Source organism: Spea bombifrons, chromosome 1, assembly GCF_027358695.1.
Source record: "Spea bombifrons isolate aSpeBom1 chromosome 1, aSpeBom1.2.pri, whole genome shotgun sequence".
In the NCBI taxonomy this organism is placed as follows: domain Eukaryota; kingdom Metazoa; phylum Chordata; class Amphibia; order Anura; family Pelobatidae; genus Spea; species Spea bombifrons.
This window is the reverse complement of record NC_071087.1, coordinates 140462348-140489279: the sequence shown is the minus strand read 5'-3', so window position 1 is coordinate 140489279 and position 26932 is coordinate 140462348. Positions and strand designations below refer to the sequence as shown.

Sequence of the window (26932 nt, the reverse complement as noted above, 5' to 3'; positions counted from 1 at the left end):
CCAAAGGGGGAGGCTCGCTGGGGCATCAGTACACAAGGGGGAAAAACAAACAAACATCAAACCATTGTGGAAAGCATTTTGGATGTGGGTGTCAGTGTCGCAGAGCCTGTCCTGGTGTGTGTGTGTTTGTGTGTAGGTGTGGCAGAGCCTATCCTGTTTTGTCTGTGTGTTTGGATATCGGTGTGGCAGAGTCTGTCCTGGTGTGTGTGTGTGTTTGGCTGTCTGTGTGGCAGAGCCTGTCCTGGTATGTGTGTGTGTGTGTTTGGCTGTCTGTGTGGCAGAGCCTGTCCTGGTGTGTGTGTCTGTTTGGCTGTCTGTGTGGCAGAGCCTGTCCTGGTGTGTGTGTGTGTGTTTGGCTGTCTGTGTGGCAAAGCCTGTCCTGGTGTCTGTGTGTTTGGCTGTCTGTGTGGCAGGGCCTGTTCTGGTGTGTGTGTGTTTGGGTGTCGGTGTGGCAGAGCCTGTTCTAGTGTGTGTGTCTGGGTGTCAGAGCCTGTCCTGGTGTGTGTGTTTGGGTGTCAGTGTGGCAGAGCCTTTCCTGGTATCTGTGTGGCAGAGCCTGTCCTGGCGTGTCTGTTTGGGTGTCTGTGTGGCAGAGCCTGTCCTGGTGTGTGTGTTTGGGTGTCGGTGTTGCAGATCTTGTACTGGTGTCAGGGCGGGCTGTTTGGGGACACTCTGGACTGTAATTTGTTAATGTTATCTTGGTGCTGGTCGGGTTCTATGTGGGCAGTGTGGACACCAGGGCTGGCTTTGGGGGTGTGCATCCTGTGATCTATGCCTGTAATTTAGGGGGTTTTATCTATACCTTTAATGCTTAGTTGTTATGTGATTTCCAGTTGATCTGTACCTGCAAAGCTGGGTTTGTGTGTTTATTCTGTTGATCTATACATGCACATGCTGTTTATATGTGTTGTTTATTTGATCTATACCTGAACTACAGGGAGTAAGTAAAACAGAGGTGTGGCTTAGTGAATGAGGGACAAAGGGACTCTGGGGATGATTACAGGCAGGGGCCCAAGGAAATGCCTAGGGTCCAATTTTTCTATATTTAAATTTTATTTTGTTACAAAGATTAGCTGTTTTTTAATGAATTAAACATAATTTTTTTACTCCCAGTCCCATCACATTACATCAATATGCGTTACAAAATCAGGAAAAGATGGGCATGGATGGTGTGCTGATTCTGTGGTGCAACGGGCCACTTGACTAGAGTTGCCCCCCAGGCCTTAGGCTGCCAGCCCTCCCCTTATTCCGGCGCTCAACATGAAATATCGGCACCGCGACGGATGCCTCCCACTCCCACCGCAGGACTCCGGCAACAAGGTAAGTGAGGATAACGAGAAGTAGGGAGAGGGAGTAGATAGTTAGAAGGGGCGGCGGGGGTAGTGAGAAGGGGGGTGCCAGAGGAGTAGTCCGCGCAGGCCGCCAGAACACTTAAGGCCGGCTCTGTATATATATATATATATATATATATATATATATATATATATATATATATATATATACAGCACACATCAGAACCCAGGAAAAACTGGAAACTTTGTTTCCTGCATTGGTCAGAGTTAAAGTCAATGACTGCTTGGCTAGAGTATCGAGGTGATCCACACGTGTCAAAATTGATAAAAATAAAGATAACATTCTTTTTTGGTGGCATTGTGTTTGTTTTGCACAATATTGAGGAGAAGTACTGGTAGGGCTAATTTCTACTGCATATGCAATACCAACAGGGGAAAACATTATATATGCCCTCTAGACACAACTATATATATATATATATATATATATATATATATATATATATATATATGCCCTCTAGACATCATAGATTAATAGGAAATACAGTATTTTTATTTTAGGTACCTTCAGTTTCCATAATATATAAAATCGCCACATTTAAGAAATATGACCTTTGACCTTACCAAAGGCATCTAAATCCTTAGATTCGGCTCTGATAGGAATCCTGGCTACCAGCCCAAACTGAAGATCTTATTTAATCTGAATGCTAGCATGCAATGAGACTGTTCAGTTTCTCAATTATATATTTAAAACATTACAAAAGGTTTGTAATTGCTGCAGTTTTAAATTAGACATTACATGGTGGAGATGACGTATGGAAAAATATGAGACGATAAATACCACAGATTATAATTGTTTGCCCCAATAGCAGTGTCTTGTAATGTTAACAATCTTATCCTGATAGTAGGATAATTTCAGATTTAGCTTTCTTTTCCTTCTCCTCTTTTTTTAGTTATTTTATATAAAAGTTTTTTTGTAATCTGATGAAATAGAATAACCATTAAAGTTAAAGAAAGTGCAATACCAAGGTTGTGAATAAAGGTCACAATGACAGACTTATAAAAAAGTTGGTATTTGGTAAATGAAACAGGACCAAAATCCTATAAAATGTTACACATATTATGTACAAATATTTGTCTGAATTTTCACATTTGCCACATTGTACATTGCAGTATTGCATCTGTATGCATAAATCACAAACTCTTCATCAAGCTCTACAGCAAACAAATTTAAACTTGACATATTTCTGCAAATTTTAATGCTCAGTCGCTAGTTATCTACTGAATTTAAAAAATAAAACAGAAAATTTGGCATACACACATCCTTGGGCACCTCATTAAATCACAGACTCACAAAGATTCTTGTCTCTTTTATTGTGTTTTGTCCATTCCTTTCCTTGCGGAATTCTTGTAAGTAAGAAATATTCTTAAGTTGAAAGTTTGAAACCTACTCACCTATGTTCAATAATATTCAAGTCTAGGGACTATGAGGGATATTCCAAAGCCGTATTCGTCCATTCATTGAACTAGTTTACGGTTGATTTTTAGGTATAGAATGTTTCTTTCTTTTAATATCTTTTCTATTTTCACCTTTGATTTTTTTCACTGACTTTGGGAAATTGGCTTCCAGGATTTTGATGCTATTGAATCTATTGTTCCTTCTACCCACACAATATTTTCTCTTCCGCTGATTACCACACAGCCCCAGAGCATAATACATCCACCAACATACTAAACAGTTGTCAAGGTTTTCTTGTCTTTAACCCCTTCAGAACCAGGGTTATTCTCCAGACCAGAGCAATTTTTGTGTTTTTGCTATCTTTTATTCAACTGTGATTTACCACTAACTGATTTAGTGTAACCCCCCACAAATGATATATTGTTTTTTCAAGCATGGCTTTCTTTTGATAATTATATATAAAATATTATTTTCATAATATATAAATATTAAATATTTCATTTAGTATGAAAAATATCTAAAAAAAAAATTTTTCACAGTTCCATCTAAAAAAACCATGTGTAGCCAGTGCAAATGAAAGAAAAAACCCACAAATGTATTGAGGGATTTGTCCTGATTTTTAAAACACATCATATGCCTGGTATTTCCATTTATTTTGGTGTTTACAGGTCAAAATATGAAAAATATGCATCAGTGTTTCCATTAGATTTAAAATATATATATAATATGCTGGAAGTTGGGCCCCAAGAGTGGCAAAACTGACGAACGAAAAGTATTTTACAAGGGGTATTTTAACCCATTTCAAATGGCAATGTATATCTTCTAATATTTTCACACAGAATTGCTACAAAGATATGGGAATTTTATACATATAAGATTAATATATTTTGGGGTATGTTGGTCAACCCAACTACTTCAGCAACAATTATCATTGCAAATCATACACAAATGTGTTTTTTTTTCCATTATTTTTACATGTTTTATATATTATTCATACATGTTGGTCTAAACATCTAAGCATGATAAAGAAACCCCTATTTGTCATTGACATTGCCAGGAACGCCCGAAGATTGTGTGCAGGAGTTACGGTGCAGTAGCGGAGTTGGACAGGGCCTGGTGCTGGGCGACAGCACTCTCCCGGTGGGCATCTAGGGTTGTGCCATACCAGCGCCCTGACATAGCAGCGGATGATGACAGAACAGAACTTGGAGATATCCTGCAGGCACCCTGGAGCAGGCATGAGACATAGCACTGGAATCATGTGCAGGATGCTGCAGGCTGGAAGTAGGGAAGCTAAGCAGAGTATATAGCAGAAACATAAGCTATATGACCAAGCAAGAACCATAACCAGACAAGATATATATAATACAGGGCACAACAGAGAACAAAACAAGGAATAATCAAGATCCAACATGAACAGGACAGGACACCCCTGTACCAGGGATTCAAGACAGGACACCCCTCTACCGGGGATTCAAGACAGGACACCCCTCTACCGGGGATTCAAGACAGGACACCCCTCTACTGGGGATTCAGGACAGGACAACAAGGCACAGAGCTGACAAGACTGACCAGGCAACACATGACAAGAATACACAGAAACCACAGGACCAAACAGGACTAGCCTAGGACTACAAGATAACAATTGGAGATTCTGTCACATCTTATGGCCATAGTATGCTTAGCCCACCACTACGCCATAGTACTCCAATGACGGTGGGTCCTAACGCTAAACCCTGCATACGAAAGTACTAATAAACTGAACATTGAAGCTATAGACAAACCCAAGAAGGACATACCTTTAGACTGCTGACTGAGACAAACATAACACATGGGTGGGGCGCAGAGCTGAAGCAAAGAGCAAGACTGGAATCAAGGAAACAGAGGTTCAGGACAGAACATACAGAAATCCAGAAATGAACCACAGCAAGACAGGGAAACAAAAGAGATGCAGCTCCGCAGCCTGGGTAGAGGGTGACAGACATATAATTTTTTTGTGGGTACATGAAAAATGGGAATTATAGTTGAACAAACATTGTAAAAAAGTGACAAAAATCACTGTTTTTGGCTACAAAGTACCCTCTGTAAAGGGCCTAATATTGCTGTAAAATGTAGTTTTTTTCTAGTTGTAACAAAAACATTATATACAAATGCATTTCAGGTTTCACCATGTTGATATGTGAAAGAACAGAACAGTTCTTCATTTGCATTCAGAAAACACCCCTGGAGTACAGCTTATTTCAAGTAAATCCCTTAAAACGTTAAAAAAAGCACACCCCTTAAAGATTTCAGACACCCTACTTACCTTTCTAGGTGGCCTATTGCAACTGCAAATCTAATAGGAACACAGGAGGAGAAAAGATTTTGCTCTACCTTTTCACCTTTCATTCACATTTTGGTATTAATGCTTCACATTGGGCTACCTGGAGCAAGAAAGAAAACACAAAAAACATTATGGAACAGCCAGCCACCCCCTCTCACACCTGCAAATAAAATCGATAACATCACAAACAATAAAAATGCTTGATGCGTTTCGCATCTCTGTGCTTCGTCATCAGTTTACGGCCAAGTACAGAGGTGCGAAACACGCCAAGCGACTGATCGTGTTTTGCTGCAGTGCATATTTGCTCCATGTGGATATGAATTAAACGCTTACAAACATTGGATCGACGCTTTTGGATTCTGTAGTTTTATTTTCTTTTCTGTTGTTTTTACAAAACTTACTGATCCTAGTAAAATTGAAGAAACCTTCACAAGACTTGTGTGCCAATTTACTAAACATATATTTATATATAATTGATGAAGCATTTGGTGATAAAACAAAAGATGACAGAAGCAGAAAAGTCATAAATAAAAGAAAAGCTATTTCTGCCATAACCTCTCATCATCTCTAACAATCCTTAAGCCTCACCTTTTAATCCCTCTTTCTTGAAAAATTACCTTTTCTTTACTGATCTTGCTTCTATTTCCGAGTCACTTTTTTATCGTAGGTGTTGGATAGGAAAACTATTTGAATTTTATTTATTAATTGTATTTATATCAGGAAACTCAGGGTTTGTTCCTTATTCTCAAGGATTTGTATTCCAATCTCAAAGTAAACTGGCAAATTCTCATGACCACACATGCAGGTTCTACCTTGATTTAATAAGAAAACAGCTTCGGACATCCATTATGTGCTATTAGGGATGGATTCAAGAGCCTCACCTTGGGAGGTGCACTCACACTAACATACACATCCAGACAGTCACACTAACACACACACCTAGACACTATGCACATGCACTAATACCCAGACACTCACTAACGTCCTCACACACACACACACATTACCACAACTAGTAATTCAACACTAACATGCCCACAAGGAGATACACACAAATCCTGACACAACCAGACACACAAACATACCTGCATGCACACACTCAAACACACCAAGAGATTAGGGACAAAAAGAGGTCCAGGACCTCATTATCCCTACTCCCGCAGCATGCCACCATCTTTCTCAAGGGGCTAGTGCCCCCAACCCTAGATCTGCCCATATGTTCCATACTGTCATGGGCTTTTAAGCCTATAGTGACAGCAAGTCACACGAAAAAAAATTACATATTTAGAAAAAACCTTGAAAATGCAATAGTTCCCATTTACATAAGAGTTCCTCTAAATGTATGCTAAAAGCAAGGCTCTGTTTGCAGGGCAATGATCGCTGCTGATCATTCTGTGTAAAGTATACAAAAATTGATTAAAAAATCTGATCTCCTCCTAGATTTGGCAGCATAATATACAGTAGCTGCTTGTTACCACGCCACCGGTAGTTAAAAAAAACAACAACAATAAGTGCCTGCATGTTACTAGCTGATGTATAGTTAGAACATATGGGTGGCATGCAAAAAATGTTATCTGATCCGTGCAATCATGCAGTGATCACACATTATATCATAACAAATAACTTTCACGTCTGAGTTTTGAATTCTTAAGCTTCGCCTTTAAACCTAGAGCAGAGGCGTCCAACATGCGGGCCGCGGGCCAAATGCGGCCCGTGGGACCTCGGGGTGCGGCCCACGATTGATCGGCAGCCAGGATTACGAGAGCCCTGCTGCTTACTTGTGGGAGGGTCTATTCTCTGCTCCAGTCCTGCCTCCTCTGTGGGGAGAACAAGGGAGGCCGCGCCCCCTGCTGAAGTCTGTGATCGGCATTGAGAGAGCTGTAGTGCAGGTAAGGGGGTGGGGGAGTATATTTGAATGTGTTTGCCTGATTGAGGGAATGAATCTGTGAATGAATGAATTTGTGTGTGTGTGATAGCATGGATGTGTAAGTGCTGGAACCTAGGCATGATGGGACTGTGATTGCTGTTAACAATCCCACTCCCATCATGCCAAGTCAGCCAGTACATGCTGAAACCTGGCTAGCTGCCCCCTTGTGTATTGATGCTGCCAGCAGTATGGGGTCTGCACTTACAGCCACCCTGTACCAGCATGTACTGGCTGACTTGGGATGATAGTGATAGGAGTGTGATTGCTAACAGCTAACAGCAATCTTCTTACAGCAATCACAGTCCCATCATGCCTAGGTTCCAGCATTTACTGGTTGCCTGGGTATAAAAAGAGTGTGTTTGCTGTTAGCAATCACACTACTATCATGCCAAGTCAGCCAGTACATGCTGAAACCTGGCTAGCTGCCTCCCTTGTGTATTGATGCTGCCAGCAGTATGGGGTCTGCACTTACAGCCACCCTGTACCAGCATGTACTGGCTGACTTGGGATGATAGGAGTGTGATTGCTAACAGCAATCTGCTAACAGCAATCACAGTCCCATCATCCCTAGGTTCCAGCATTTACTGGTTGCCTGGGTATAAAAAGAGTGTGTTTGCTGTTAGCAATAACACTCCTATCATGCCAAGTCATATTGTTGATTTTTTTTGTCCAGTTGTGGTGTGTTACTTTTAATAAAAGCGTGGTTACACACTAAAATTGGACAAAAAATACAATGCCCAGCCAACCAGTACATGCTGGAATCTGGGTATGCCTGAGATTGCTGTTAACAATCATAATATATAATTTTTTGTACAATTTTGGTGTGTAACTTACTTTTATTAAAAGTGTGTGGGGGGTCATTTTCAGTTTCGGCTAAGTGAACCCTGAATTTTCGGTTTTGGTCCAGATTTTCATTTTAGTGCATCGCTAAAATAAATAGAACTATTTTATTTTTACTTATCCAGAATCCTGAATTTGTAGTCACAAAACTTTCTAGGCCCAGAAATCAGTGAGAAAAAGTAAAGGTTTTGTGTCATTTACTTTATTTTAATCTGCATATTTCATTAAAGGCCATATTTTCTCACAGTGAAAAATGAGTGCGGCCCTCGCACGTATACAATTCTGATGAAGTGGCCCACTGCAGAAAAAACTTGGACGCCCCTGACCTAGAGGTATCTTTTTTGTAATGATTTCTTTACAGTCTTTTACGCCTAGAGCGTCAGATGCATAGAAATACTGTGGAGCATGTCCTTACCTCCCTGGAAGAAGTTTTGCATGTTTAATTGTATGTGTGATTTTCCATTATAGATGGATGCTACGCGCTTACGTGTTAATGCTAAGGCTCCATCTGGGTAAGAAAGAAGCTTGCTGATTAATCTGTGACCGAATGACAGCTTCTCAATGACTGTATTATCTAGATAGATGTAATGTGCAATCTACATATACACTACATGGACAAAACTTTTGAGACATACCTCTTAATTATTGAATTCAGGTGTATAAAGTCAAGCAGCTAGCCATGCAGTCTGAATTTGCAAACATTTGTTAAAAAAAAGGGTCGTTGTGAAAAGCTCAATAAATTCAAGCATGGTACTGTGATAGGATGCCACCTTTGCAATAAGTCATTTTGTGAAATTTTATCTCTGCTAGATATTCCACGGTCAACTGTATGTGGTATTATTGGAAAGTGGAAGCGCTAAGGAACAGCTAAGTCACTAAGTCACTAAGTGCTGAGGCGCATAGTGCAGAAAACTCGCTCTGCTGATTCCATATCTGATGAATTCCAAACTTCCACTGGCATTAATATCATGGAATGGGCTTCCATGGCCGAGCAGCTGCATCCACGCCTCACGTGACCAAGTACAATGCCAAGCTTCCGCCACTGGACTCATGCTAATGTGTTCTGTGGAGTGACAAATCACGCTTCTCTGTTTGGCATATTGATGGGCGAGTCTGAGTTTGGTGGATGCCAAGAGAATGTTACCTGCCTGACTGCATTGACTACTTGACAACTGTAAAGTTTGGTGCAGGTGGACAATGGTATGGGGCTGTTTTTTAGGGGTTGGGCCCCTTACTTCCAGTGAAGGGAAATTTTAATGCTTCAGCATACCAAGACATTTTGGACAATGCTATGCTTCCAAGTTTGTGGCAACAGGTTGGGGAAGGTCCTTTTCTATTTTGGGGACATTGTTTTTTGGCCAAATATTGGTATTCACATTTTCAACTGCACATTCCATTGTCTTGGTCCCGCCTCTGGCTTCCAACAGCCATAACGCCTCCCCTTTTTCATATTGATCTCTTTTTTCCCCCCTCTTGTAGCCTTCTGCATCATAACAAACACCCTGCTTACTACCATCTCAAGCCAAGCGCTAACCCTCCCACCGCTCTGTTCATTTTATTTATACATCCTCTTTTCCATGCTGAACCCACTTACCCATAATTACCGCTACAAGAGAGCTACTACTCCCTCTTTTGACTTCTCCTTTTGTCTCAATTACCCATACTTTTCCTTTACATTGTAAGCTCTTTAGCGGGGCCCTCAAAAGCCCACCATTCCTGACTGGAACTTTGTATAAAAGTACCATAAGGCCAGATGGCCGCCCACAGGCAGGATTCGCGTCTCCTGATGTGTCTGTATGTTAACGTATGTTTGTAATATGTGTTAACTGGCACATTTAAGGTGTACAGCGCTGCGTAATTTATCGGCTCTTAATAAATCGCAGGTAATAATAATAATCATATGGACATAAAAATTTAAGTTTTTACATTATCTTTGTGAAATGCTAAATACCATAATATCACAATAGAAAAGCAACTCTGGAAAGCACGGAGACATATTTATTATACTTGTCTGTTTTTGTAATGGGAATGACATCAGTATCTATACTTTGCATCTTACTCATTCCTAATGTAATGAAATCATCCAGTGATCATCCAGTGATCAGTTCAGTTAATAAAAACTGTTCTTCAGCTGGGAAATGCATTTCAGCTTATTATACAAAAGGCACCATCTCCTTAAATTTCCTTTACATATTACTTTCATGCTTTTGTGACATTTTAATTTGAATCTAAATTATTTAAATAGACGTTCAGTATTTTGTGAACGATACATGTATTAGTTATAGAAAAGAAAGAATGAGTGCATGGCTGTCTTTAAGGCAGAGCAACATGGGTAGCTGCCCCACATCCTACATGTTTTCTAAGGGGTCCCACAGCTATCAGCTGAGATGAAAGCAGCAGAAGAGTAGAAATAGTAGACAGTGAATAACAAGATAAAAGAGAAAAGCATGCCCACATTCTCATTGCAGCGAAGACCTATATTGCCAGAAAGTGAAAGTCTAGCTCCCCTCCATCAATTCAGGAGGTTTTATATTTGCTCACAACAATTTCTATTTTTTATGAAGAGATGACCCATAAAACGCTGAATACCTCTCATATCCTTCAACAAACCTGGGAACGCTGGGACTCATTTTATGCCTCTACATTTCATCTTACTCCAAGAGGGTTCATTCTTGGTACCCATCGAACACCCTGGTACATTAAGGGTGTTAAGTATGGATTAGACTCAGTTTCCTCTCCTCTCTCTTCTTCCTTCTCTTTGCTTTCCTCATCACTTTTCCCCCACTCTCGCTCTCTTTCTACTTCTTTGTTCTCCTTTGAAACCATTATTAACACATATTGTTAACAGCTCTAGTACCAAGCTGTTGTTACCGCTAGTAAATGTACTGCTATGTAGCCCAGATAAGCTGTAACTATATTTAACATGAACCATTCCCTCTACATTGTCTATCCTGGCTGTGACACTATGTTATTGGTAAATTCCTATATTTACTACATGTTAACACCGGCTTTTTACTATTGTTATTATTGTAAAACCTAATAAACTTCAAGTGACAAAAAAGAGACGGCAAGGGTGGAGCTTTGGGTCATGGTTTGCCTAGGGCACAATTAGCAATAAACATGGCCTAGTTTACGGAGTTCAGCTGCTATCTTGTGTTTGCAATGATCTAACAAATATAAGATCTATTAAGACCCAACAGGGGACACGTGTTACAACCCCACATGGTAAAGTAGCAAGCAAAATAAAGAAGCCATACTTCCTCTAATGATTATGTTTTTCCTTGAAAGTGGAGGCAGACTACTGGCATATACAGGTAAAGAGACACTATCACAGAGGGACATATTTAGCTCCAGCCCCCTTAATCCATAATGAACGTGGGCTGTATAAAGAGAAGCAGAGGAGGTGGAAGAAGAAATACTAGGGAATTTGCCATTATCCAGTGGCCATGTCTTGTGGATGGAGACAAGCAGTGTAGTAGTGCTTCTGGAATACTACAGAGCCCTTTGCACATACATCTCTCTGGGGACACACTCCCTGCTTTCTCCCAAAAAGTAAAGGATTCCTTAACTTCTAGTTATGTGAGTGGATAAAAAGTTGTGACTTATTTTTTTTTAACTCAAAACTAAAAGGAAGATGAGTCCATCACTATTTTTATATGTATAAAATGCTCTACTGGGACTGGTCTCAACCAAGTTACCAAAGGCCTACAAGATCATATCCGGCGGTATCCAGTTTTCTGCTAGGCAGTACAATATTATACATTTTCTTTTTTTATTTATTTATTTGAACTTCAGAGACATATAGCATTTGACTGAACAATCTGTTGCTTTGAGATAGTATGTTTCTGCGGATAACATGCCCAATCTAAGATTTAACTTCACTGATACAAATTGCAATTTGTTACACTGTTTTATATTCCCAGTTTTATGAAGTAAAGATGCGCTCATTAAAGTTTCAATATATAACGCATGTCCTTAAGTATTTACTCAAGCATAAGATATCTGGGTCATGTTGCCTTCTCCTGAAGAGCCACATTGATTTTATTTGAGTTGTATCTTTCTTTAGATTGACTGCCAACTTCATTCAAGTAAAATTTCTGTGAATAGATGAGTTGCTATGAAGCATTCCATCTGAATCATATAATGCATAATAAATAATCCGGGTACACGGTTTACAGCAATTTGCATACAATGGTCTTGATCAAAATGCACTTAAAATCTCTGTATCCGTTGCGTTTAAAACAGCTGCAGAGATCAGTGGTTTATTCACAAGCAGTTCTGCTCATGAAGAATTAAAGTCTCATTATACTTGCAAACAACTGGGGTTGAAATGTCACTTAGCTTACATAATGTATCACAAGACACATGATCACACAAACTACAGGGTCTCCCTTAGGAAAAGTAAATGGGCATAGGTAACGGTTGCCTTTTAAATTTTAAAGCAAGTTCATTCAAGTGAAAGAAAGAAAGAAAGAAAGAAAGAAAGAAAGAAAGAAAGAAAGAAATTCCCTGATAGCTGGCATAATTATTTTCAACATGTAGGGCAATTGATCAAAGTTTACAAAAGGCGAGTTGAGCTAGTTCTTTTTAATAGTAATAACCAATTGCAATAAGACATTAAAATATACTATATTTATCAAATATCAGGTGTTAAACATCCTGGTACAGTAGGAGAAGATGGCCCTGATCTTGTGAGCTTCCAATCTATTTGATTGTTGTGGTGGAAGAGAGGCAGTAAGAGAGGACTGCGTGGGTGAGGATCAGTTGACTGTAGCAAGGGAGCTATGGCGAACTGTGTTGATCTTCTTGATGGATATGGCAGATATTTTCTTTGGTATGCTGGTTATGAGGGTATTAGGAGAAAAATGTATGCTCCTCAGAACAGGTAGTTTTTTACTTAAGATTTGAAATTAGATTAAGAGATAGGAAGTCTGATGGAGTGGAGAAGTGGTATAGCATGTGTGAAAACTTGAATATGGAAGGTGATAATGGTAAAAGATGCAAGTAAACCGGAGGAACGAAGAAGGTGGTTCGGGGTACATTTTCACACGACTAAAGATAAAGGGGGTGCAGAGTTGTAGAGGGCTCTATAGGTCAGGAGTTTGAAGTACGGTGGGACAGTTAGTCTAGCAGCAGTATTCAGGATGGATAGGAGCAGTGAAAGGTGGGAGAGAGGGGCATCAGTCCGTAGGAAGTTGCAATTATCCAGATGGGATATCACAACAGAAGACATGGACTTCTCTTCCTCGGGTGTGTAGTAAGCCAACTTCGGGGATCTTTTGGTTGTGCTTATTATTCTGAATTGTCCTCAGTTTTGACTTTAGCTACCCTATTGGCCTCATTTGTACTCGGCCTACACTGATCTTTTTGGCCGGTTTCTAGATAACAAGCTAAATTTGTGCTTAGTACATTGGCTTTCAGGTTATCAAGCCTCTGTCTCTTGTGAATTTTCAGCATCCTTGTTGTACATAAAATTCTAGATTCCAAATGGCATAATTCTAAACTCTAACATGTAGTAGAAACTCATAGGTTCTCTCTGACGACATTGGGTTAATCTGACAATTCCATCAAACCAAACCTCTGCTACATAGGTCCCCTTCTTCACCCCTTCAAAAATATGAAAAAAAACCATGCTAAATATTACTAGAGTAAGTATTATGAAAAAACAAGTGAAAAACCTAGCAAGCTGGCAGCTGTTGTTAGATATGGATGGATCAGATATTGTGAATTACAGAAGTACCCCAACCTGTTAAAGCCCCCATCCTCCAAAATACATTTAAATATGTACATTTAAAATAAAAAATATACATTTCAATATAAAACAAAATACACATATATATTTATGTAAATACAACATTTGCATACCTGGGAAATCCTTGCGGGATGCGGCCAGGACTGCACACTGACTGGGGAGCGGTCCCGCTGACGTTGGTGGGCGGTCCTGCTGATGTCGGGGGAGTTTCTGCTGTCAGCGGGAAACACCCCCATTTAAAGGAAAAATGGGCGGGGAGCGGGGTGTGTCAAGACCCCACTCTTGCAACCTGGAGGATTTGGGACTTGACCCAGAGAAACGGAGGAGCGACGCTCACCCGGCAATCTCTGGGTCAAACCCGGAGAGTTCCCAGGTATGAACATTTGGATCCCTTGCTACCAAGTTCCAAACTGCCTTTAGAAGGAATTTCAGCACAAGAATTGTTTGCTAGTAGCTTCATGAAATTGTGGTAATGCAGCTTTTAACTGTTTCAGCACAACAATCTGGACAAAGGGTGGTCCATAGAGAAATGATTTGTTGAAATTGGTGACAATAATCTTGGCTGGCCTGCACAGAACCCTGTCCTCAACATCATGGAACATATAACTATATTCATTTATTGACACTATTTGTATTTTTTCCTTTTTTGTTTGTTAATCGGCACAATGGTTTTGGAGACATTTAGCCTAAATTCTTGTTTCGCCTCATGGAAGCTGAGCTACAGTGGATATAAAAAGTCTACTCACCCCTGTTAAAATGCCAGGTTCTTGTGATGTTAAAGAATGAGACAAACATAAATCATATCAGAACTTTTTCCACCTTTAATGTGACCTATAACATGAACAATTCAATTGCAATTGGAAAAAGTTCTGATATGATTTATCTTCGTCTCATTCTTTAACATCACCATCACCTTGTATTTTAACATGGGTGTGTAGACTTTTTACATCCGCTGTATGTTGCAGTATCTGGTACAGCCAGTATTATATAATTAATTTTCTGTCTTGAATGTATTACCTGTGTCCTCAACTTATCGTTACAAAGGCTGCCTAAACGTACTTATTATAAGGCCGATATTGAAAAAGTTATCAACTTCAACTAAAAACTCCAACTCAACACAAGGCAGAGGTAACATTATACAGCCCCAACATGAATATTTTAAAGTACTTTAATTTTCATTTTTTTACGTTGTGCTGAAAAAAACTTACCTTTCTCAACAGGTGCAGCTGCAGAGCTCAATGTGGGGGGGGGCACATTAGACTCCCTAGAAATCTAATGTGAACAAATGCGAGAGTAGAGGTGCACGTGAGCAGGAGACATCTCCGGGTGACAGAAGACAACATGCTAAATGCATAGAGCAGTGTTTCTCAACCTTCCTAATGTCGCGACCCTTTAATACAGTTCCTCATGTTGTGGTGACCCCCAACCATAAAATTATGTAATTATATATTGTGAAATATGTGTTTTCCGATGGTCTTAGGTGACCCCTGTGAAAGGGTCGTTCGACACCCAAAGGGGTCGCGACCCACAGGTTGAGAACCACTGGCATAGAGAGAATCATGTGGAATGCCTCTATGCATTTCCATACAAAAATGTCAAATATAAGGTAACACTCAGCTATCATATACATTAGTGTACCTGGAGTGTACCTTTAATGTGGATGAATAATCATGCAGATCCTCAGAACAGACAGTTCACATCACTGCCCATGTGGTATATGCATAAGGTGGGCTTTAAAACATGTATACTGCATATTTTAATATTTAGATCTATTTAGCGTCAAAAAACTAAGATGTAGTATTTGTAAAAAAAAACAACAGATCCTCTAATAGTCAAGTTCTTAATATAACGTATAACATAAAAAGTCTCAATTATGGTTATATAAAAAAGGGTTTTTGACAGGGCTATCAATAAGGCAGGTCAGTAAAATATAATTTACATAAAAATAATTGCACTTCACAGTTGAAAGATATCTAAAAATAGTAAGTTCATTCATTAAATCTATGATAATTATGCATCTGCCCATCATAATTTATATTTCACGGTTGCACAAACAGATTATGTAAAAGAGTTTCAAAACGAAATAATTTATTTTGCATGTAATTAAGAATAAAATTCTCAATGCGCTGCTTTGTGTTCATAGTTTGGTTGCCGCTCGATCATCATAAATCTGGATGAGAGAGGTATTGCTTATATTCAGGAATTTATAATAATACCTTTATTCTTACATGGCACTCGCAATTTTTTTTCTTATATGTATATTGTGTTGAAAGAACATATCAAGAACCACCATACCTGGGAACTCTCCGGGTTTTGCCCAGAGAACTCTAGGAGAACTCTAGGAGAAGAGTCGCTTCTCTGGTTTTCCAGGTCAACTCTCAAATCCTCCGGGTCGCGGGAACGGGGGTCCTTACACTCCCCAATCCTGCCCATTTCCCCTTTAAATGGGGTTGTTTCCAGCAATGTTGTGGCCCTGTTTCCAGCAATGTCAACAGGGCCACACGTGTCATGGCGGTGTCTCGCATGAGTAGGCTCCAGGTAGCTGGAGCCCACAAATCCCCAGGTATGAGCGCAGTGGCACAAAAGACGCTGCAAAATAAACATGGAGCTACGTGTGCAGATTACAGGAGGACAAACAGAGAGCACTGAACTTCTGTTCCCCTGTATAAAATTCGTTATTACAGCCACAATACAGTTGAAGGCTTCAAAGACCTTGATATACATGTAGGGAATGGATAAATAGCTCTCTGTAGGCAGCTGGCATAGTCAAAGTGTCCATGGCAAGGTTTGTGAAGGTCCATAGAACATCATTAAATTGTCCACCATGAGCAATGTTGGAGCCTATGCCTGGTAGGCAGGTAAGTCCAGGACCGTTGACATGCGCAACTCCTGAAACTCACACCTCCCGATGACAACTGCAAACTCCATGGTAGCTCACGATCCTCAAACACCACCAACGTTTCGTATTATAAGACTTCATCAGGGGGGCTAACAGTCTCTGAAACGATCTACAATTTGTCTTTAAGGAATAAAAACAGATTTCCTTACAGAACAAAATAAGATGTAATATTTTTGTTTCCTGGGTCAACGTTTAGTCATGCTTAATGTAACTGTATTTCGGGAATAACTGCATTAGGTAGAAATGTATCATGAAACATTAATAATGGACATCACAAAAACCAAACAATATGGCTGTGAGTGACACATGTTTATTGAGAGCGGCGGACACGCCACAGTTTAGGAACTAGATCAAACATTTTAGGAACCGTAATAGTGTGTATACAGTGAAATATTTTATTGATTCTCATGAAATCTATTAAATAAAGTTCCACATATGAAGACATATTTCTATTGAACGTGATTTGGAAATGTGTATTTTCACATATAAACTGCCATTATTAGCACTAAAATGCAGTTGATAGCTGAGTAGTCCCTTGTAACGGTGGGCTCTATTTACCCCCGTTAATATGTCCACCCCACTGAATGTCATTATTGAAAATGTCCATCAACCAACTTCTTTATTGCGTGTCATAGTTAAAGGATAAGCTGGTACCAGCCGTTTTTAATCGGTGGGCAGAGCCTGACACGGGAGTTCTCTGTACCCACATCAGTGGGCTGACGGACTAGCCGACAAGCACTACGTAATGTCACAGCAAAGAATGTAGCCCTTGTTCGTAATCTCGTGTTTAAATAAAGTACTTTTAAAAAGTACAGTGTGTTCTATGTACACAGATTCACCCACGCAAAGTTCGGGGACGCGCGCTCGTTCACGTACAGCCAACCAGCTGACTCGGAGGATTTTCTCGGATACGTCGCGTGAGGGGCTGGAGCCAGGCGCGTGCGCCCCCCGCCTCCTCACCCTCTCCATACCCAGCTTGGTGTCTCCAGCTGCCTTCAGTCAGAGAGCCGTGGGGAGGCGGCCGGACTACCGGTGACCGGGCAGGGGTGTGTGAGCGGACCGGCTGAGGTGGCCCCTGCTGTGTTGTTTGTGTCCTGATATAAGCTGACGGTGACACGCACCTTTTCCTTCCGCTACCGGTGGAGTGTTTGTGTGTGGCGGGATGTCTACGGCTTCCAGTTCTTTTGGGCCGGTGACAGCGGCCGGGGAGGCGGTGCTGTCCAGGGCTCCTGAGGCCTTTCCTGCCCTGCCTCTCCCTCCGCCGCCGCCCCTTTCCCTCGTGGCTGGAGTGCTGGGCCCAGTAGATGAGGTTGATTCACTGGACGGACCGGAGTATGAAGAGGAGGAGGTGGAAATTCCTCTCAGTGCGCCCCCTACCAACCAGTAAGTGCCCCTCTTGGTTGCCCTGATACCCCAGCCTGACTACTTCGTGTTTTAGCAGTGTGTGCTATAGTTTGGATGAAGGAGGTAGTAAATAAACTATGCTGTGGGCTATACAGTAGGCTGTGTTATTGGTGATGTTGCCTATTTGTATTATTTCAGTCCAGCATGGCACCTGTTGGGTGCCCCGCCTTAGTTGCCGCCTTTGCCTTTTCTCCGCCTTAATCCCTGCCCCTGCTGAGCGCCTCCAAAATCCCCCACTTGGGCTTTGCCATGGCTGCTGCCCATGCCTGCCACCTTGGTGCCGCCTCTTGCATGATATCCATCTTCACTCGCACAGGTATCTGGTAGATGTTATAATCCTTCCTCCGGCCAAGTATCCAAACTAACCCCCCCCCCGTCGCGCTCGTCTTACCGTTCGTCAATCAACCCTTTTTTTTCTCCCCACTTGCTTTGTATTTGTGCCCTATTCCTTTCATTGTGATTTGTGGCACTAATTCCAAGCTAAGCCTTAATGCAGACGTTTTAAGCTTTTGCCTCGTTTCTTGGAAATACAATGCACATGATCGGATCTTTTTCCCAGCTGCAGCTCATTGTCGCCCAACAACATGACAGACAAGGAAACACTGTGTCGAGGGTATTGTCTATCCTAGCGTTTCACACCGGAGAAAGCGTTTTAGAACTTGCACAAGAAATTATTTTATTGTTTAAATTTTTTTTAATCTTTTTTTTATTATTTTTGTCATTTTTATTGATAAATGATGAATAAGCTAAAGAGGAGTACGGATAAGAGCGCACAGAATCACTTCGCGTAGAATGCCTTGGGTCTCCATTTGGCCAACTATTACATTATACTCCATTTATTTATATATCGCCAGCAGATTCTGTACAGTTCCGAGTTAAACCAGACGTTTCTCTAGTCACCTTCGTATGATGAAGGGACATCGCGTGCCTCACGTAGATAAAGATGACAGAAAATAACCAATTCACCCATGTGCCTTTGTAGTCTTCATAATACCTTTCGCAATGGTAGCATAATACCATGTAACCCTCACTTTTTGTGCCTGCTAGCAACATGTATACATCTATCTCTGGTACTGGTGTATTATCCGGGCGCCACCTAGTGTATTATTACTTCGGTACTTGTGTATTATTCGGGTACCACCTATATATAAATATAGGTGGTGCCTGGACAAAACACAAGTACCATATTTTATTGTAGTAATATGTCATGCACTGTGTGAATTGCCTTAAACTAGCCATTCATCAATTGCTTGACTGTCTTGAAAAACATTTGTAGATCCCCTTGTTAAAGCGTGAGCAGTGTGTCCGGCAATCTCTGAAAATTGGCCAGACCTCTTACAGGGGAAATCTTTCCCAATCCATGGCTTTTAAAGTTTAAACAATGAAAGTTTAAAGCCCCAGCAGTGATTTCTGACATGCTTTTTTCTTCGGTTTAATCCGTATTTAATGTATTAGCCATGTACACCACGGTTTTTAGTACTTCCCAGGCCAATAATTATATAAGAGCAAAAAACACGACACACTTAATACAAAGGGAGTAAATGTGGCCAGTGGAAAAAATATGCACACGGAGATGTACAACCAATAAGTGAAAAATCACAAATTATATACTCCCTGTTCCTCATTCACCCTCCTTCAAGGATGTTAAAGCATGTAGATATTCAACCCCAGGGTGCAAGTAACTTACAAATACAACATGGAAGTAAAAAATAAATAAATTATAGTGTTTAGGACACATAATAGTAAAATATACATTTACAACTTGTCTGTAATCGAGCCTTGAATATGAAGTGTATGGGTGTTCTTAGTAGAGAAACATACGCAGGCACAGCAGTAGAAAAAGTGACAGGCACTCACGAGATAAAATAAAAAGGCTTATCTGTATATAAATCGGACCGCTCGGCTACAGCAGTATGCAGCATGATCTCCTAAGGTGCAGAAATGGGCGTAGAATTAATTCAGGACTTCTCACAAATAGAATGAAATTGGGTGCCTTTGTGGAATCCCAGTGGATCATCTTCAGACAACGCGTTTTGCTGGCATCTCCACTCAGCTTCTTCAGGTCACTTTGCCCATGCAGTGATTGGCTCAATTTATAACATGGATTTTTCTCCCCCCCATAAAAATGTTTTTTTTTAGAATTCAGACCTTGGATCTGCCGCACAGCTGATTAAGCTTAGAGCCTTGCCATTCACTCCTGCTCTCTCACATTCTCATGCTCATTCATTCTCATGCTCATTCATTCTCACTCTCTTTCAAGCTCTCAATTTCTCCCTACTTGGACTGCCCCTGTATTCTTTTCCACAGCTCCGCTTCTTGTTCTTTCTTTATTAATTTGCGTCTACCGAGTATAAGCTCTGTTATCCAGGTTTATTCCGCAAAAGGACAGATCCTTCAGGCACACCATGTCTCCAGATTAGAGGAACAGAATGGAGAAGCAGTCCGTGCCGTGGGTCTGCTCTTTTACGGAAGCGCTCCAAGAGGCCAGAATATTGCAGGCGGATTTGCAGAGAAAGAGTGGTGCTTCTCTTTTTCCACAAATCCGCGGAATAAGTTTCACAGTGCTTGGTGTGAAGCAAGTTTAAGTGGTTTTAAGTTTGTTCCATGTAAAGAAAAAGAAAAATAATAATAATAAAAAAAAACTCATCTTGTCATACTTTGAAAAAATGTAAACTTGTTTAAGAAAGGTATGTTCTTTGAAAAAAAGTCTAATACAATACTTTGCTTTGTATTAAGCTCTAGTTACTCCAGATACTTTAGCACTATGGTGTCTCTGTATTAGTCATACTATAGTTTCCATGTCTGACACAAAATGTTATTGATCTGACATTGTCACTTCCTCTCTAGCACTTTCCACTTAAACTGATGAACAAACACTATACATTAGTTCCTTTGGCCCTGCAGCAAATGTATTCTTCTTATGGCTTTTGTTGCTTTGGAGTAATAGGTTAAGGAAGTAGACAATATAAATGTACAGTATCTAAAACCTGCAGAGTTTGCAATGTTTAAAGCGGATGTCACTTTACCACTTAAATCCAACATTTTAGTTGAGTATTCTAAATAAACATTTGTAATGATATTTAATTATTAAAAGGTAATACATATTTTTTAGGAACCCACCATATAGCGGTGTTCTCAAGGCGCACTAATAGAGCAGGATTTAGTAACTACCACCTTCTTGTCCAAGAGGGAGATTTAAAAAAACCGAAAGAAAACCATTAACTGTTTGTGATGTTCCTTGACCTTATGGCTTGGGAACCACTGGTATATATTCCACTACGAGTATTCTTCACGATCAAAGGCTTTTCATACTCACGGCTGGAGTTTTTTTTTACCATTGCCTAGGTCTGCAGCTAACTATTATTAGTTGGCCGGTTATTTTTTCGATTAATCAGATAAAAAAATTTAATTTTTCATTTATTTAAAATATTTTAATAAACAGGATGTTAAAAACAAACGGCGGAATAATAAAACTTTGATAAAAATGCATTTCTTGTTTTTATTTCCAGTTGTGCACATTTGAGCCCAGGCTTGCCACACTGCCTCCCAGATATGCCACATACCCCCAGATATGCCACTCTGCCCTCCCCACATATGCCTTATACCCCCTGGTATGCCTTATATCCCCAGATATGTCACTCTGTCCTCCCCACATATGCCATAGTGTCCTCATAGACTCGTTCACAGCACACTGACACAATACTTTTATAAATAAATACAGGATTAATCTTCACTGCCCCCAGGATTTAGATTCCCCTGAGTTTGCCCCCCCCCCTTTACCTCTAACTGCACCTTAAGTTAACCTTATTAAATTAATTAAATTAACCCTCACCATTAAATTAACCCTAAAGACCCCAATAACCATAACTGCCCCTAAATTAACCCTTAAGACTCCATTAACTGTAAGTTAACCCCCACTTCCCCTAACCTTCAGCAGCCCAAATATGAATTTTATACTCAGAGCTGTGTGGATGCTATAAGGAAATGGGCGGGGCCAATCAACAGTGTGACTGCAGGGAGGGACTGGGAGAAAAAAGGGGCGGGGCCAAGCATCAGAGGGACTTTAGGGAGGGACTGTAAGTAGTTACTGCTGTGAGTTTCACTGAATGAAACAGATTATAAAATGAGGGGTATTTTTCAGAGCATTTGCTCATTTTATAATCGATAAACATCGATTCAACTAATCGATAATGAAATTCGTTGGCAACGATTTTCATTATCGATTAGTTGGTGCAGCCCTACCGTTGTCACCATCTGTTAAACAATAATTCCCATTTTCCAAGTTTTGTGTACCCTCACAAATTACACGTTTTTTTTTTTTTATTATTTCAAGTAGGACCTTCTTTTAAAAACATCTCAATGCTAGATTAGTACCAACAAGGAAAGACTAGGCTAAAATTGAAGAAAAAAATGTTTGCAACTTGGTTAGGCTAGGTTTCCACTTGGGTTTTTGTCCGGCGTTTTTTTCTTGATGAAAAACGCCAGGAAAACTGGCAAGAAAACTGCCACTGCATTTACCTGCGTTTTGGCGTTTTTTCTGCAGTTTTTTCTGGCGTTTTAGCCTTTCTGTGGAAATTGCTTTTTTTGACCTTAGGCAGTTTTTCCAGCCTTTACAAGTTAGAAGTTTCACCCAGCTAAAAGGGATTAGGATAAATGGCAAGTATCTGCCCTCTCCTGATGTCATTTACTTGGTAGACCCTTTTGTCTCTTTTCTGTGGTTTGTAAGGCATGCTTTATTCCGAATGTCTGCTCCTCTGGGAAGATTGGCCCCAAATGATGGTGCAAATTGTTTGCTGTTGCTTTTGGCACGCAGGATCCGGTCGCGTATGTTTGTTTGTAATGGCATGTTTGTTCCAAATGGTGTAAAATTCAATATGAACCAGTCCAGGACTTTGTTTTGTGTGAAACTGTTTGTTTTCAGCCTATTTCTCGTAGGACACACAGATACTGGGTCCATCCTCTGCATTGTAACTGTGGAAAAAACGCCATAAAAAACGCCAAGGCAATAAACCCACATGGCTTTTTCATGGCGTTTTTTCTCTCCCATAGACTTCTATTGGAGAAAAAAGCCAAGATTTCTTGCAAAAAACGCCAGAGTGTCAACATGCTGCGATTTTGAAAAACTGCCACAGAGCCCAAAAAAGCAGAAAAACGCCAAAGAGGACTGAAAAAACGCCAGACAGAAAAACGCCAAGTGGAAATGGCATTTTGCGATTTCCTATTGAATTACAGCTAACATCTGGCTGCAGGCGTTTTTCACAAAATAACGCCAGGTGGCGCTATTGGCGTTTTTATAGGCGTTTTTAGCAAAAAAAAACCCAATGGAAACCAAGCCTTAGGGTTTCTTTTCTATAGGCGAGCTTCCACTGCTGAAAAATGACCCATTTTATATTTGACAACATCCTCTGATTACATTACAATGTCACATACATAGCACATTTTGAAGGCCATATCACTTCTAGTATTTACTTTAATGTTGAAATGTTATAGGGGTTTTCATGATTTTGGTGCCCTGTAGTTTTTCCCTCCTAAATTTTCAACTTTTGTTTTGTTTTTTTTTTCTTAATTTTTTAGCAAGAGAAAGAAATGTTGTTTCTCACTCTAACCACCCTATGCTCTATAGAAGGGCTTGACAAATTTGTTGTGAATCTAGGCGCCAGGTAAAAAAGTTAGGAGCCAGGATTTTTTTAGCCCACTTACTAAACTCACAGCATTTGACCTGGAAGCACCCTGGACTTTCAGGTCAGTGCTGTTTTTTTTAACCCTTTCAATGCTGATGTTCCATTGGAGCACAGCATTGACTGATATTTAGTCCCCACAAGGTTGTGGGGACAAATGTTAACCCCTGCAATGCCATGAATGTCATACACAATTGTGGCATTGAAGGGGTTAACGCTGCACTGTCGCTCTCAGGGAGCGATCAGGCAGCAGGGGGGTGTTGGGGCTGCTCTCCACACTCATGGGGAGACCAAAGAACCCTCTCCCCTGTCCCTGACGCTGCCTCTGGCAGCTGGGACTTAAATTGCTGGTCTATAGACCAGCCATTGCAGGGGGGAGTCTCTCTGATGACTGCTGTAGGCTTCCATGCCTACAGGAATCATCAAAGGGCTTGTGGGGGCTCGTTTTTGCTGTTGCTGGTCTGCCTGGGCTTCCAGGCAGACCACCAGCAGCAGAGCCCCATATAAAACGGGAATTAACCCCTAAATGCCGCGGCATTGAAGGGGTTAACGCTGCACTGTCGCTCTCATGGAGCGATCAGGCAGCTGGGGGGTGTTGTGTGGGGACCCAATCAACACACAACCCCCTTCCCTGAAGCTGCCTGTGGCAGCTGAAAACGCGATTGCTGGTTTTGCAGCAACCGCGTTTTCAGCCTACATGCTCACTCCGTGGGAGTGATCTCAGGCTCGGGGGCGGGCTCGGAGTGGCTGTGCTGTCTGCCCAGACTCCTGGGCAGACAGCAGCAGCAGCGCCCCCGTGTGGTGACTCAGCCTCTTACATCCACAATTTCCTCTGGATGTAAGAGGCTGACAAAACCTAGGCGCCAGGACAAAATTCTCAGTCGCCATGGCGACCTTGCGCCTGGGATTTGTCGAGCCCTGCTCTGTAGCCCTGTGGTCCTGATTGAAATTACCAGCATAGGGATGATCGTAGGTCTCAACTGGCCCTCTTGAGTATCTACTCCTCCACGCGGTTTTTTCGGACAGTGTCAGTGGTGGAATGCCCTACCGTACGATCAGGCATACAAACTCAGGCGCCTGTTAAACATAAGCCATTGTTGATGGGAGTTTCCAAACTGTCTTCATGCATGCTGACCTCCTTTCCTGTTCTCTCTGCATCTGCAGAGAGATCACCTCACTGGTGCCAAAAGTATGGGGGAACTATTAGGTCCAGAGGGTCATCATGACAACCTTTTATGATGACAGTTGGTCTATAGGATAACTTCTTAGTCAGGATCTGAGTGACTTTTTCCCCCTTGTTAAGTTACTACTTGTTGTCAATTGGTTTGGGCATCCTTCTGTTAGAAGGAAGATCATTTCAACACAATCTAGGTCTTCAGGTCTTGAAAGCTTGCAATCCATTAAACATCAGCCAATAAAGGTATAATCTCTTCCAAAATTGCTTTCCCTTTCTATGGCTAATACAGAACAACGCTATACTTTTTTAATACAAAAGGTAAAAAAAAATTACCGTTCTTTGACATATTCATAATAAACAACGGACTATGCAGAAAAGAGAGAGCCCTATTTGTCCTGTAATTTGTGTCATTACGTTAACTATGGTTCAGCAAAGATATTCTAGAAATGACAAATAACCTCTGATCACTTAGGGGAGTAAAACCCCTGGTCATGAAGCGCTTAATGTAGATTCTTCTTTGGTGGGACTGTGTGGGACACTGGAGGTTGAGTTTCTAACCCATTGTTACATGGGTGCTCAGTTTGCTCATGCTTGTTACTTGATGCCTAAACTTCTAGCATTACAGAGGGTGGAGTACTAGAAGCCAGTTCCACCCGTACGACAGCCTGTTTTCAGTCTTGTTAGATCTTGTTTGCATTGCATGTGTGTATGAATATCTCTGACTTGTGAATCTGTCAAATTTCACAAATGGAAGAAATGTATATGTATATCTATGTATCTATATCTCTCCAAAATAATCAGAGAGGGCGTCACAGAAAGTGTAACTTCCGTTTTTGGAAGTTACTGTTGGTAAAGTGTTTTAATACAATAAAATACAGTTTTGTGTACAGTTTCCATGTGTTATATGAATAATTATTTGCTGGACTGTCACTTTACCCTGAGCAGCAAGGGCTTTTATATATGTTTTACAGATATTTGAATGCTTTTGCCGGAATTGAGGCTTTTAAAATTAATGTTGACGGGATGTGGCTTTCACCACAAGCCAATAGAAGTGTTTTTGTGTGTAAACCTCTTTCGTTACTAGCCACAACCACAATGGGCTGCAGTACCTTCCATGAATAAGATATACTCAGTCAACTGCATGGCTTTTGGAATGTGATCTGTGAATAAATATGGTGGAATACTGGTTAAGAGAAGCTGATTGTCTGAGAATTCCCCATTATTGTATTCTGCTAAATTATACACTATCTGTCTGTGAACCTAAAGAACATAAGCATATTAGGACCTGCCAAAATATTAAGTGCCGGTTAGATTTAGCCTCTCTATGTGCTCTGTTCATGGAGATATCCATGGATCGAGATGTTCATCGTGGAACATTATTAAAAAAATTGTACATGTTTAAGAATTCTAACCGGCACCAGTAATTTATTAATTTATCATTTAATAGATTCATGTTTTGTTCTGGTGGGTTGTCAGGAAAGGTATCCCACTATGCCCCCCTCCTAGGGTTTTATTTCTCATTAGTGATTTTAATATTCTCAGCTGCCAACAACACAGGATGGGCTCATCTTAGAACAGCTAAATATTCACTTCCTAAGGTTCCTAGGTATGTATCTGTGCTATTTTAATAAGAATATAAGGGATGGTTCCTAACTCTTTTCCCGTCTTTATCCTTTTAGCCTTCCTGCCTCTTTCATGAGACATACTAGGATGCAAATCCAATAAGATGGTAGAGAGAGATGGCAAAAGCAATTTCTTTGAGATTTATCTGTTTATTAAAGGGACACTACATCCAGGGTTCGAGAAATTTAGTTTAAATGTAGGAGCCAGCCAAAAAAGTTATGAGTCTGCCCCCCCCCAATCATGTTTTTAATTTCCTGGCACCCCGGGTTTTTTTTTCCGAGCCATACACTAACATACATTTACACACACACACACACACACACGCACACACACACAGTTACAAGCATATGCTAACATCTTATCCTCACAAACACCTTACAGTTATACACATACGCTAACATTCTCTGCTCATGTACACGCATGCTAACACCACACACTCTAACACCATACTCTGACATACACGTGCATGCTAATGCCATACTGTAACATAAACTACATACATTCTAGCAGTACACTTATACACATGCACACATACACACTCACCGGCTAACACTATAC

At 40.7% G+C, this 26932-nt stretch overlaps 1 protein-coding gene across 1 annotated transcript in view; it reads left to right on the top strand.

Moving 5' to 3' along the window:
* The first annotated feature begins 17383 nt into the window (after window positions 1-17383).
* RASA1 (RAS p21 protein activator 1) overlaps window positions 17384-26932 on the top strand; it is a 34990-nt gene continuing 25441 nt past the window's right edge. The window contains exon 1 of the mRNA XM_053475121.1: window positions 17384-17875. Within this exon, the coding sequence (XP_053331096.1) occupies window positions 17655-17875 (221 nt within the window). The 5' untranslated portion in view covers window positions 17384-17654. The remainder of the gene's footprint in view (window positions 17876-26932) is intronic.